Below are 14,054 nucleotides of genomic sequence, written 5' to 3'. Positions count from 1 at the left end.
TGCAGATAATTGCCATCAGATATGGGCCAGGCACGTGGCGAGCTATGATTACATCCAAGAGTTGGCTTGCTGCACCTAGAAATTTTATACACAGCTCGGTTATACTCTGATGGCCTATTTTTATTAATGCTCTCTGCCTTCCTTTAGTATTTGGTAGCTCGTTTCCCTCATCTGTCACATCAGGTCTCTCAGATACTTTGTTTCTTGGAGGAGGGACTGTCACTCCCTGTCTTCAGGAATTAGCAGGAATGAATATTAGCATTTGCATTTTGGAGAGACTCTAAGATGATAATGTATAGTTCCTACACAGCCCCTTTCACGTTGCCCTATAGCCCTAGGGAAGGAGATGGGGGGCAGGAAGGGTTGAGGACCTGCAGAAAGGCTGGGCTCTGGGGCAGGTTGCCTGGGACAGCTCTGCGTGGGGGCTGGAAGCAGTGGAGCAAGGGGCTTTGCTTCAGGGAGGACTGGGAGAAGGCAGACAGCACCGTGAGCATGTCAAGCCCTGGCAGCAGCAGCATTTACCCTGACGAACATCGAGTTTTTGCTCTCTTTCTTCTCATTTCGGGACTTTTGTTTAGCATTTGCCATCTCATGTCATTATCTGACATAGGTCTTCTGGTGGGATTTATTGTTCCCCTGAATAGAAGAGCACTGTAATTCTAAACATCCAGTCAGGGTTGCTTGAAGAATCCATACATGAGCTATGTGGTGTTGAGGGATTTGAGATTTTCAATAATCTTCTTTCCTTCTTCATCCTGCTGCCTGTTCTCAGTTGTTATTTTATCAGAAGTATGCTCTTTTTTGGAATGAGAAAAATATTTATTGGATTTTTGTCTAGCTGCTTTTATAAACACAAATACTCAGAGATTTTGAACAGGATATTTTGCCGTACACTTCAAACACAGAATCGTTCTTCTGAAATATATATATGAAGAAATGGTTTAATGATAGTGAACTTTTAGTACATCAAACCTCCTACTGCTTTTATAACTTCTCAATGAGTTTTGCTTGAATGAGTACGCAAGAAAGATGCAAAAGGTAGATGTTACACTTACTTACCTTTTTTTCTATCTGACAGAAAATACACTCCTTTACTACCAATAATACTGTTATCTCTAAGAGGCAACTTAAAATGTCCAAGAAAACGCAATTCATAATTAATTTTCCATTTCTTTAATTAGTAAAAAAAAAAAAAAAAAAAAAGTGTCTCCCTACCTTTAGGTTGCACTTTGCCAATGATGCAGGATTGTCTAGCAGCACCTCTGCCCAACCGAAACAACAGCAAAACCTGCCAGCCCTGTGCATGGCTGTGTTGTCACTGAAAACATGGGGCATATCAGCTGAAGTCGTTACATGTCTCACATTAGAAGGTTCATTATTTAAAAATATATGTTTTGACTTCACAAGTCTGCATGCTGTGCATGTGGACGACAGCTATGGTACCAGAGCTACTGCAGCTCACTTTCTGTAAGCCTAGTGGTCCGCTGCCAGACAACGATTAGGGAGAGGAGCTGAACAGAAGCTATGCAAATAAAACAGTGTAATTTTAGCCCAGAAATTAGTGTTCGTTGGGTATCCTACAATTTCTCTTAAAAAGCCTGGGTACCTAACAGATTTGCACAGGTAGTTGTGCTGCAAGATGAATGCTTGGGCTGAGTTCAGGCTAGAGTTTGAAGTTACTGTGTGGAAATAGAATGGATAAATTTTCTTACTCCATAAAATCATTGTATTTATTTACAGAGCACATCTAAAGAAAACACTGAAGAATGGTTCTTTGTATGAAGGACTCCTACCTCTTGTGTCACCTCTGTTGCTATTCGTTCTTCTTACAGTCTGGGTGGTTTTATCTCCAGGCAACATATTAGCAAAGCAACCAAGATTGTTTTTATGGATGGTTGGGGTTACTTTCTCAAATGTTATTGTAAGTATGTTTGTGGTGGTGGTATTATTTAGAGACAGCTTTGTGTCAGCGAGACTTCTATTTTTACATAAATAAACAGAAGGGAACAGAAACTGTAGTTAAAATTCAGCAGAATCGCCTACACCACTCCTCTACCTCTGTGTTACGCGCTCTCTTAAAAAAATACATCACAGCAGTTGTCTGGGCTGGGGACGCTTACAGTGCTGTAGTACTTATTCTACTACAGCATAACATTTTAATGACTTTTCCCCCCAGGGTTTTATGAACAGCCCTGGGAAAGCTTCCCTTCCAGAAATCTAACAGATTTGTACCGCACGTAGGCAGAAATGTAAAATGAAGCTCAATGCAGGCACAGACCAGCAAGAGCTGGGGGTGGCTGTAGCCTTTCCCTCCTGTTTTCCCCATTAACATGGCACGCACAGTCCTGTATCCTGCACATCGGCTGATCCCACATCTCCCCCTCACCATTCAGAATAAGGCCATACCACCCACAGTCGTTTTTAGGGGAAGATGTGAAGTGATGCAGGAGCACAGTGATGGCTCTCTGCCCAAGGGTTGCTTTCTCCTACACCACATCAACGCTGTTTCCAATTTTCCCCCTTTTAATGCCAATGGAGGCGACATAAACCTTGGTGAACAGCATGGGCAGCCAGGCGGTAATGCTGACCATTGCAGGTAACACAGGACTTTCTTCTTTGCAGGAGGCCTTGTGCTTCGTTTCTTGCCAGCAGAGTAGCAAGTGAGCAGCAGCTAAACAGAAAGGTGTTCCTCTGGTTAATGCTAAGGTACCCTAAAGGACAGCGACTGCTGGCATTTTCAGAAGGCAGTCTCCATCACTATTCAAATCACGTCACTGAGCAACACTGCATCGAATGTAAAAGTGGAAGGCTTGAAATGCCTTGCATTGTGAGAGAGAGCTTGGAAAATGCAGGATATTAGAAGGGAAAGCAGAACCCCTGTAGAAACTTACGTTCAGGAATGAAAAAAATAATTGTGACACTTGTTATATATATATATATTCTATAAATATATGTTTCTGAGGGTCACAAATTGAACAATTCCATCTTAAGGACTTAATCTGACAAAAGTTCATAGAACCATAGAAGAAAAATAGTAAGGCAAAACAGAAGTTTCTCAGTAGACTGCAGTTTCTTAGGCACTGAGTATAGTGCATATGCTTAAGGCCTTGCTTTTAGTTTTTCCAAAACATCCACTGCAGTACGAGAGGCTTACATGAATTAAAAATGTCTGCATGTTAGCTGAAGGCTATAGCATTTTAAAAGCGAGCATTAAAAATGTGTGTGTATTAGTTGTAGTTTATCACGTTTTAAAAGTGAAAAAACAAGCCTGCCTTTCCTGTCACCTCCTCTGGCACCTCACGCACCGTTCCTCCAGCAGCAGAGGGAGGGCTGTCAGAGCCATGCTGCTCTGCTCGGTGACGGCCTGACATGCTGGGTTTTCATTATCTGGCCTGCAGACCACAGACTGCAGCCCCTGCCTTTCTACCTGCCACTATCTCAAGCTCCTTGTGCCTCTGTTAACGTGCTCAGTTGCCCTGCAGACCTTTTGGCTAAAGGCCTGGCTGCGGACCCGGCCTCGCAGCTGCACGAAGTCGGGACCTGTAGGGAAGGCGGCGGCCTCCCACCTGTGGGCAGAAGGAAGGGCCTCCAGCCTGTCCTGAGAGACAGGACGTTTCCAGCATTTTTGGTTAAACTGAGGAAAAAAGGCCTAAAAAGGAAAGATGCTTGTCCCTCGGAGGGATAAGGGAGCTGCAAAGCCCTCAGAGGCAAGTGTTTCCACTTGAGTGAAGGATTCAGGCCCCACAGAGGAGACCTTTAGCCATGACCACAGTAGGGGAGTGAAGCGGCTGAGGTGGTGGCCCCCTGACGGCTGCCTCAGGAGATGTTTCATGAGGAACCTCCTGGGGAGATCTTAAGAGAAAAGGCACTCAGGGCCCACCTAGGGGCATAAACCACAGATTTAAATCCAGCAGTACCAGGGTAGCACGGCAAGGTGGAGGCGAGGGGGATCAGAAAGCACAGGGCATAGTGCCGCAGTGTCACCCTTCCTTTCCAGTCTGCCTCTCCAGACTTCAGTATTTTCATCTCCTAATGTGGCCTTGGGCTGACTTTTAGTGTGAGAGAGGCAGTGCTGCAGGACCAGGAGCTGCAGAGAGATAGGGAGCTGAGGGAGACATACAGAGCCCATTTTGCAGCACTAAAGGTGAATTGCTCCAAATATGCATAAGAAGTCGTCATGAAAAATTGAGTATCACACATAACATGGCATAATAATGATTTAAAACAATGTGAAATCCAATCTTGGGACAGGTGCAATCATTCAGCCAAAAAATATAGTGTATGTTTATGCATTAGAGAGATTTCTTCAGCAATCTCTGATACCCTCTGGAACAATTTGTAAGGAGTTACAGAATTGGTGCTATTCAAAAAAATTCATCGTCAATACTGATAATTCAAAGTCAGCAAATAAATTTACATTATGTACGTATGCTTACTTCTTGCACTATTGAAAGGTTTGTTTGTTTGTTTTTTGCATCCTTCAGCATCCATAGCACAAATAGTAAAGCCACTATTTTCATTAGATTTCAGTCAGACTGCTACTCCTTCTGTTACAGGATTTCAAGCACTGTACAGGGAATGATTTTTTTTTTTAATTTTTCACTGTTTTCAGGATGCATAAAATCTATTTGTGACCACCTTCAAATTTTGAGTGAAACTTAAATCGATAAAAAAATTCCTAAATTACATTTTTTTTTTCCCCGAAGAGAATGTATATGAGACAAATGGCTTACGGAGTCTAAAACAGGTAAAAGGACTCGAGTGCCTAACTATATAAATCTGAACTTAACTGAGTTCATCTCATGACTGTTCAAGATCTCAGTAAAATTAAGCTAATTGTTTTCAGTTGAGTCATGCATTGTATATTAATTTTTTTTCTGCCATTCTGAGTGGGATCCCTTTCCCTGGGCCCCAGCTCCATCTCCAGGGAGCTCATCTCTGTAATCGAGCCAGGGAAATGGTGCTGCCCAGGTGGGTGTTTTAGTATATGGAGTAGTGCTAGGAAAGAAAAACAGGATTTGAAAGAGGCATATATCTTTCCCTCCCTTACATATGACAAACCAGAACATATTCCTGCCATGCCATGTGATTAGAATACCACTGTGCTCTCCTAGTGACTAAATGGTGGCAATTTGATTTGGGATTACAACTTTATGAGACTGTGTGAAAGCACCAAGTGTCAAACAAACTCCTCTTTTGCAAAGCTGGGCTTCAGCTCATAAAGTGCAACATGTCAAAACATTGTCTCCCTAAAAGAAGTGTGTATTTTAAATTACTTGCAATAAAGTCCTTTAAGAGTCCCAGACAATGAGGAACAAAGTTTGTCATCGATAGCAGTTTTCTTAGTAGGAACAGGCTCCATTTTGAAGTCTAGCCTGTTTTTTTCCCCTATCAAAAGCAACCCGCAGAGAAAATGGATGCAGGCTGTCTAGGAACATGCCGACTGCCCTGCAGCTGACCCAGCTCTTCTCACCTGCCCACCTCTGTTCCCGCAGTGCAAAGTCATCGTCTGCCAGATGAGCAGCACCCGGCCCGAGCTGCTCCACTGGTTCCTGTTCCCCTTGGCGCTGGTGGTCTACGCAGCCATCTCAGGGCTGCTGGGCTGGGCAGAAGAAGCGGTGCTGGCCGCGTTCACCACGCTGGTCACGGCGGCTCATGTGCACTACGGCATCTGCGTGGTAAGCGGGCGGCTCCGAAACGGCTGGGCGAGAGCTGCGCGGGGCATGGCGCTGATATGGGGCCTGGGGATGGTGTCTGTGCTCTCTGGTTGGGGCCCTGTCCAGGAGTCTCAGTTTTACGTTATAGGTTTCTTATGTGTTTTATTTAGTCTAAAGTTAAAAAAATAAAATAATATCAGTTTGCTGCTGGCAGTGCCTTTTTGTGCGTGCAGCGGCTTCAGTGATGAATAATTCCAATGAAATGACTGGTATTGGCTTCAAAACTATCACAGTCATAATATTTATGGACAGGTTTACATAACAGCTGATCCGTCTGGTATGAATGCCCTCAGCCCTTTGCCCTTTCTTCTCCTGAGGTTACTTGAGTGAAAAAAACAGGAAGATAAAATGCAAAGTAAAATGCATAAAAGTCCTGCAATAAGGTGGCTAACTCTGCTTTCAATCTGCAGGCAAAATAACTGTCCACGTTTCTCATCTTTTCATGGCCTTCTATTTAGCATCTCTCAAGCCGGAGACATGAAAGGTTTTCCAGTTCATTTAGTCTTACCCGCACATTTTTGTATCTGTTAGATATCAGTTTTGTCATTTATTATCCTCTGCATTACTGCTTAAATTCATTTTTCCTCAGTTAATGCCTTTTTTTTTTTTTCTAAAAAGCATTGTCAAATAATCCTTAGGAAAGTGTCTTAATGGGGGCTTACATTCAGATAAAACATCTTGCATGGCAAAGATCCCTCATTTAACAGGGATTTGCTCAGCATTCCTTTATTTAAGATAGCTGTTGGGATGCAAGGATTTTTCCTCCTGCCTTCGCAAGAGGCCTTTTGTCAGCAGACATTGCCATTGTAGCGGACTTTACCCAAGCACCAACAGGGGCCAGCCAATGGAGATCATAATGGGATCACCTGGTTAAAATCCACTATTGAATGAGTGGGCCCAGCTCCATCGTGATTTATGTCGGCTGTGGATCTGGCCTGCAGCAATTTAACTTCCCATCAGTGTGATGCAAGAGGTGTGCCACGATCACAGCTCTCGTGTGGGGATACTTGTAGGTCCCCATGTGCTCCTAGGGCCCCAAGTACACCAGGGCGGTGGCTGCGTCCTCCCCACTGTGACCGGGAGGAGAGAGCTGGTGAGCTGTGAAGCTTGTACAGGACTGTTTGCTAATCCCTGTGATTTATCTTTAGGGGAGGCAGCTGAGCGAACACTTCAACATTTACATCTTTTCCCTGAAGAAACGCATCCAAGAATGAACACCTGCACTACGGTCAGACTGTAACACTTGACATGGAGATTTCCAGCTCTTTTGATGTGATAAATAGTGGAATTAATCTGATTAAAATAACCAAAGAATAGAATAGTCCAGATACTCAAACAACTGCGACAACGAGCTATGCAGCAAGATGCTTCATCTCAGAGGAAAATTCCTGTCCAGCAGAGACGTGTTTACCAAGTTATGCTGCTGCTAATATTTGTTCTCTTCCCTAATGCCGTGTCACCTTCTCTGAAGCTTTTGTCTTCCTCCTCCTTGCCACTGTGCCCGAAGCCCTCGATAAAGCCATGCTGGGTTACGTGGGATCCTTGGTGTTTTATAACCAGAACTGGTTTTGCCCAGGCTCTTCACCAGTGAGACCCCAGCAACGCAAACCCACCCACTACGTCCTTCCCACTCAGACATCTGTGCCTGCTGCAGTTTCCATATTTGTTTTCTCACAACTCAGTTCTTCCACGCAGTCTCCTGAAGGGCTTACGCACATTCGGTCTTTTCTTCACCTCAAACGAATGTGTGAAGAGACTGAGATCAGAAAGCTATGGGCACACTGAATTATTTTTGAAATGCAGGATCCCTCCCCCCCCAGCATTAAGATGAAACTCAGCTGACCTGTATCTGTCCAAAATGCAGGCTCCATACCGGAGGCGCTTGCTTTTATACTTCTTTTCTATGCAGTAACAAGCACATTGTTGATATTTAAGTAGCAACAAGCAATATGCCCTACAAAGGTAACCAGCTGAGAATAAATTTTGCCAACAAATGCTTGAATATGCTCATATTTCACTGCAAAGCACACAGCTTTATAAACCATGAAACGAGCAGTGAAAAAGGAGCCAGCCACGCACGTTCTAAATATTTTCGAACCTCGTCTATCAGTGCAAAATGCTAAGCAAACAATTATTTGCCTGTGTTCTTGAAACAAATTCTTGTGGTTTCAGATAATGACAAAAAAAAAACAAAAACAAAAACAAAAACCAACCAAATCAGACAAGAGCTTTTTTTTTTTTTTTTTGACATTACAGATTTGCATGCAGATGTAAACTGTTCTCTCCATCTATAACACATGTGGGCTTTCTGTGTGCCTTGGAGGAAGAGCTAGGAATTTGAGTTTTATCTCTTTTCATATGCTGCCCTAGCCAAAGGGGCTTTGTGGCCTTGAAGCACTAATGAAACAATCTGTCCACTTTCCCCAAGGTAAGCATTATATTATATTTCTTGCACAGAAGGGTGAGACTGACTGACTGGCATGTTTATTAAATTGTTAAGTATCTCACTCGCCAGAAGCAGGGCAGAAACACAGGTGTTGAGCCACTAAACTTTGGGTTCACCTTTTCCAGTTCTTAGACCTTTTTCTTCCTGGCTTTATCACTGGCCTGATCACTTTTCCCCCAGTTAACATGCTCGTACATCAGTAAGAGTATTACAATTTTCGGATGACCACCACCTAGTCGTACCTTCCACCTGCACGTTATGCGAACAACCTCAGTTTAAGGTTGCCTGTCACAGTAGTTGGCCCACCACGATGTTGGTAGGGCAGACTTCCCCTGGCAGCAGCTACGAGTCTGAGGCAGGCATGCACCGAGAAATCTCACTGTTTGATGAAGTTAAGTATTAATTCAGATAAAAGATACACTGATATAAAAGCCTAACCTGCTTCAATATTTTTAACCTGTCCATCAAAAGTATCCGGAGGAAGCCCTGACAAGAATAAGAATACAATAAACAAAAATACCTCTGGATTGCAAGTGGTTGTACTGGAGGAACTCTGTGGACAGGCTTTCCTTTTCCCTCTATTTTGCACTTATTTATAAAAGCAGTTGGAAATAAGGGGCACAGAAGCTGCACAATTTGGTACACTGTAATGGAGTATTTTGAAATATTGCATTAAATGAAATTATGAAACTTGAACTGCCACAAGCTGCCTGCACTTGTACCTTTCTAAACAGAAATATAGCATCACTTTAAAAGGAAATCAAGCTCCAGACAGCTTTTTTGTATTCCACATGGAGACACGGCAAATATTTTTTTTTTCTTTTGAAAGTAACTTGTCACTACAATCTCTACAAAGACAAGTATAAACAGAGATCATGTAATGCACGGTGTACATACTGAGTTGTTAGCCATCTCAGATGGTAACTGGTTCAATGAAAGGGAATAAAAACACTTTGTTCATACGGCAGTGTGGTCAGATTTATTTTGCAAAGTCAGATAATGGTATGAAGATGACCAGAGCTTGGTTTAAGAACAATTTGTTATGGCCAAAAAGTTAAGTCAGAAAGTTTTCTTTTGAACTATTTGAACTGGAAGATGTATTACTTCCATTTTATGCTCTTGAGCATTCACACAAGCCCAAAGACATGCCTCCCCCACGTCTTACGAAAAGCAATACAACTAGCTCTGCTCACGCAGGTTTGGGTGCCCGGGTTGGAAATTGGCTCCTCTGGTCCCTGCTTCACCTACCCCCATATCAGAAATGTTCCCAAAGCGGGGCCGGACCCCTGCCCTGGGGTACCCGGAGGTAGTGGGAGGATGGGAGGAGCTGGTCTGACCTCAGGGTGGTGGCACACAGCCAGGTGGCTCCAACCTGTGGCAGAAAGGCCTAAAACAGGTGACTTTTAGGTACTGCAAGGAAGATTCATCCCTGAATCCTTAGCCCTTACAAAAGGTCACTGGGTGCTTCAGTGCCTTTGCTGTTGTGCCCTTTCCACCTCCCAGCTCCCTTAAGTTTTGCTTTTGATGTACCAAAACTAAGTGACGCTACAGGAGATTTAGTACCCTGAAATTGGAAAGCATTTGCCATAAAAAAGAATGTTCTGTTTACATGTACATATATATATATACACACATATATACATGCATACATGCACCTTTTTATTTGTTTGGTTTTGGTAGAAAGTGATACAGTTGCTGGGCTCTTGGGGAAATAAATAGACACTACCTGCAGACACAGGATAAGTGAACTTATTTTTTTTTAAAGCAGCTGTCTTTTTCTTCCTGCTCCCATATGCACTCGGTAACGAAGCAAGTAAATATATGTATTTTAAACAGAAAAGTATTATTTTAGGATGTTCTGAAGTCTCTAGAGCTAGACAGATTTTAACATATTTTTTTTTATTAAATATGTAAAAAGATAAACGCAAGTCAAGTTATTCACATATTCAGACAAAAATCTACTCTACCATGCGACAATTTGTGGATAATGTAAAATGACTGATACATCTGGATAAGACTTTTTGTATCTATTATGTCATTACTTATCTATTTATAATTAACAATACATATGTTTACATTCCTTTCAGTTTACATTTAATATATAACCAAAGCTTTATGGTGTGCTATTTAGTAAAGGTAATTACAAATGCATATTAAAACCATAACGGAATAACGGGTTACTCGCAGGGGGGTGGGAGGAGAAGGACAACTCTTTCCCCTTTCAGAGCATCGCTCTCCCCTCAGCACAGCCACATTTCTAGTGCCCAAGAGGTAATTTACTGCCCCGGCTCCCTGCATCAGTCACTTCCTCCTTGACACAAGCAGCAAGAGCACTACACTCCTCAGACCAAAACCAGGATGTAGAGAACTTAAGGAAATGAAGTTCAGCTGTTGTTGTTGTCGTTCTTTAAATGTGCTTCAAAGAGAAAAGTTCAGAGGCACCACAGCCTGACTATGAACCCCTGGGAGCTCAACAACCCAACTGTCTGCACCTTCAGAGAAGCATTTTCTCTTGAAGTGCTCTCCCTGCACCTGCTCGAATATTAGCAGGAGGACAAACTGCAGTAATCAGACTGCTGCTGATGATTAGGTTTATAGCCTGATCCCAAACTCCTTGCCCCATCAGAAATCCCCTACAGGTTAAAGGACGTTCTGGAGACTGGAAGAAAAAAATTAGTAACTGCTCTTCAGTTCAACAGCATTATGAAGAACTACCGTTTATTACAATGACAATTGTAATAAGTACATAGATTCTAATAAACACAAATACAATGAAAATGACAATTCCCCCATCTGTGGTGATTCTTGGAAATACTTAGTTTGGAAAATACACATTTTTATAAACCAGATCTTATTTGTTTATACCAATCAAAAATCAGAAAGGAAAGTGCTGGCCTGCAGGATGCAGTACTTTTGCTATTACCAGGTAGGCTGTGAGGTCAATGCTGGAGGCAGGGCCAGAAGATCTTCAACCCAGAGGGTCTAGAAACTCTATGGGCACGGGAAGCAATCAAGGAAATAGAAATACCTGTTCTAATGTTTAACAGTATTTTATAGATTGCCTGCGGTGCGACACAACAGCAGCGTTCTCACAGTTAACTAAGAGCCACTTAGCTGCAAAAGATTTCTCAGGAACAGAAAACCGCATGTGTGCGCGCGTGTTGGTGGGCTGATTAATTAAAAACCTCTCTATGGAAGCATCAGCTGGGAGCTCATGCTTTAGGAGTGCATGAAGACCTAAGAAGGTTTAGCTGTTCAACGGGTTTTTGAGTTTTTCAGTGACTGCAGACTGGGTTGGGACTTCCATGTCCCTGCTTAATCAGAGGAACAATCCAGAATTAAGAAAAGTCAAGTGAGAGACCAAGAATACCAAGCATAAAATATTCAGAGAGACTAGAATGCACAGTTTCACGATAAAAACAAGGAATGCTTTATACACTTCAAGATACCTGTTTATAAAATACCATCATTTAGAACAGGGCGGTAGGGACCGTTCTGGAAAGGAGCTCTCACTGCAGGCGCCTCCCGGGCAGAGGTGCTGCTGCACCTCGCCAGCCTCGCTGCAGGAAGGTCAGCCAAGCGCAGAGCTGGCTCGCTCCCCCTCGGTCAGCGGGTCTGATGCACGCACCGTCTCCAGGAGGACGTCTCGCTGCCTCTCCACGCTTCAGAAGCGGCCTCAACACCTGCGAGGTGTCCACCACCCACTTACAGGGAGTTCGGGGCTTTTCAGGGCTAGTTCTGTGGCTGGGTTTCCCCCATACCTTGCACTAGTGAGGAAGCTTTCCATCTTCCAGACTTGCATGGTCAGGGCAGCAGAGGGGGGAGGTTAGCAAAAAGAAATGTCTGGCCTACTTTGTCCTCTTCTGAGGGGTGGGAAGCCAAGCATGACGGCAGAGATCGTGTCCTGCAGCTACGCTTGTGTCAAGGAGATTCCTCTCCTGCATCAGCGCTGAGCCCTCTGCAGGCAGAGCTGAAGCTGGAGGCTGGGACAGGATTCCTCAGGAAGGAAGAAAAGCTGGGAAATGTCTATTGACTAGTCAGGGAACTGGGAGGGTTTTCAACAAAACTTAAGCGGATGTCTGTCCTCCAGAAATAAGTCAAAAAACATACCATGCAGCTTTCTAACAAGCTTTCTAACACAAGGTTTTAAATCTCTCCTAGTGAAACAGATGCTATGCCTTCCACTTCGTGAAGGCGGGAAAGGAATAAACGTGAGCAACACGAGCATTTTCCTCCACAACACACCTCATCGTTATGGCTTGAGCACGACTTCCACTGTATCCCTTTATTCCAATTGACCGAATTTATGCCCCAAGGCAGATGTACTAGAAAACGCCAAAGCACCACAAAGTGAGAGACACAGCTAGTGGTACGGTACTTCTTGCCACACAAAATGCCAATATAAATATGTTAGAACAAGTTACAAGTGTATCATACTTAAGACAAAAAGAAAAAAAATAAATATATATATTTTCTTAAAAGAGCAGAACAAATCTCAAGCAGCCAAGTGGTGAAGTTGCAGTGATGTACAGTAGGTGATGTAGCCCTACAACCTCTTGGGAAGATACACTGAAAGAAGACTTCTGCAAATGCATCTTGGCAAAGTATGGGTACAGAATGCAGTGGTTGGCTGGCACTCACTATGGTACATAAATGTTAATGGCAGACTGGGAGTGAACTGATTTCAAGTTTGAGGCCACACATGTTCCATTCTCCAGAAGAAAGTTCTCACACAAAATGAAAATTGTCAGAGACGCTGGGTGAGTCAGTACTCCTCCTGCTGCTGGGGCTGTTCATGGACTTGCTCTTCACCTTCATGCTCTTCTGTGTGGCTCTCCTGCAGGCAGAAAAAGACCCCAAAACATTCTTCAGCAGACAGCATTCCTTCTGTAATCTCACCCCACCGTGCTCCCTCTAGCCTCAAGTTCAACTTTTAACTTTCATTCAAATGAGAAGACATCAACACAAGACAGCTAATAATTCAGGTTTGCCACTGATTTACTTTGACACCCTCATATTCTGTCTCCACCTGTCTCTGTTTGGCCTTTCACAAGGCTATATGAGTTAGGTTGCTTAATATTAAACTACGTGCTTCAATATATTAAGACAAAGTTGAAATTCAGAGCTTTTTTTTTTTTTTAATCTCTCTGCTGCAATGAAAGCTGACATAAAATAAATGCTAGCTCCTAGGTAACTTAAATCAGAGCCATTGTACAAATGAATCTCTCAGTAGCTCTTTTGCATAATTTTTTATTTAATGAGTTTTAAGACTATGAGAAGTCTGTTTACTGCAATTTGTTGCTGCAGCCTATGGGGCGTGGGCACAGTTAAAAATTCAAAATGGAGTAAAAACACTTCCATGGAGTAATTAGGCATATCCACGCTGATTTGTGTTCATGACATTGTGAACTGTTTATTGTTTCTCTACTACTTTTGGACTTGCACATAAATACAAAATGAGCTGTTTCCTGAGCAAAGCAGATTGTTGTGACATTTCACTAAAATGCACTGATTCTGCTTTTAATCAGTGTAAAAGCAGATTTTTGTGACATTACACTAAAATGCATTTATTCTGCTTTTAATCAGGGTATATGCAGCACTGATACTTCCACAGAAAAAGTGTCAGTTTTCAGCCTCATAGAGTGTAACTGTTCCAGCAAGTGATCAGTTCACATAACCAGGTAGTGGGATATTCCAGTCAGATGCTGTATCATAGCATCCTGATGTCCTCCCATTTTCAGCCTGTCCAAAGATTTCTGAACCTGTCTGCTACAGTTTTCACACAATCTTCACTGCAGGTATCTCTAAATGGACAAGACACTTTTGCTATCACATACTTTAAAAATTAAACTCACTTTTTTTTTTTTAGGTCAGCTATACTACTTTCCCAA

The 14,054-nt window shown here is 42.9% G+C and overlaps 2 protein-coding genes across 10 annotated transcripts in view; one reads left to right on the top strand and one right to left on the bottom strand.

Annotated features, from left to right (window-relative positions):
- The window catches only part of LOC121066627 (ethanolaminephosphotransferase 1-like), a 57,934-nt gene extending 47,106 nt beyond the window's left edge, over positions 1–10,828 (top strand). Inside the window, exons 8-10 of the mRNA XM_040550332.1 lie at positions 1,741–1,921; positions 5,496–5,678; positions 6,866–10,828. Coding sequence (XP_040406266.1) covers positions 1,741–1,921; positions 5,496–5,678; positions 6,866–6,931 — 430 coding nt within the window. The 3' untranslated portion in view covers positions 6,932–10,828. The remainder of the gene's footprint in view (positions 1–1,740; positions 1,922–5,495; positions 5,679–6,865) is intronic.
- Positions 10,829–10,864: 36 nt separating this feature from the next.
- The window catches only part of MAPRE2 (microtubule associated protein RP/EB family member 2), a 99,540-nt gene continuing 96,350 nt past the window's right edge, over positions 10,865–14,054 (bottom strand). For all 9 annotated transcript variants that reach the window (XM_040550343.1, XM_040550340.1, XM_040550336.1 and 6 more), the window contains one exon: positions 10,865–13,000. In XM_040550343.1, the coding sequence (XP_040406277.1) occupies positions 12,929–13,000 (72 nt within the window). In that variant the 3' untranslated portion in view covers positions 10,865–12,928. The remainder of the gene's footprint in view (positions 13,001–14,054) is intronic.

Source organism: Cygnus olor, chromosome 2, assembly GCF_009769625.2.
Source record: "Cygnus olor isolate bCygOlo1 chromosome 2, bCygOlo1.pri.v2, whole genome shotgun sequence".
In the NCBI taxonomy this organism is placed as follows: domain Eukaryota; kingdom Metazoa; phylum Chordata; class Aves; order Anseriformes; family Anatidae; genus Cygnus; species Cygnus olor.
This window is presented reverse-complemented; position numbering and strand designations above follow the sequence as displayed.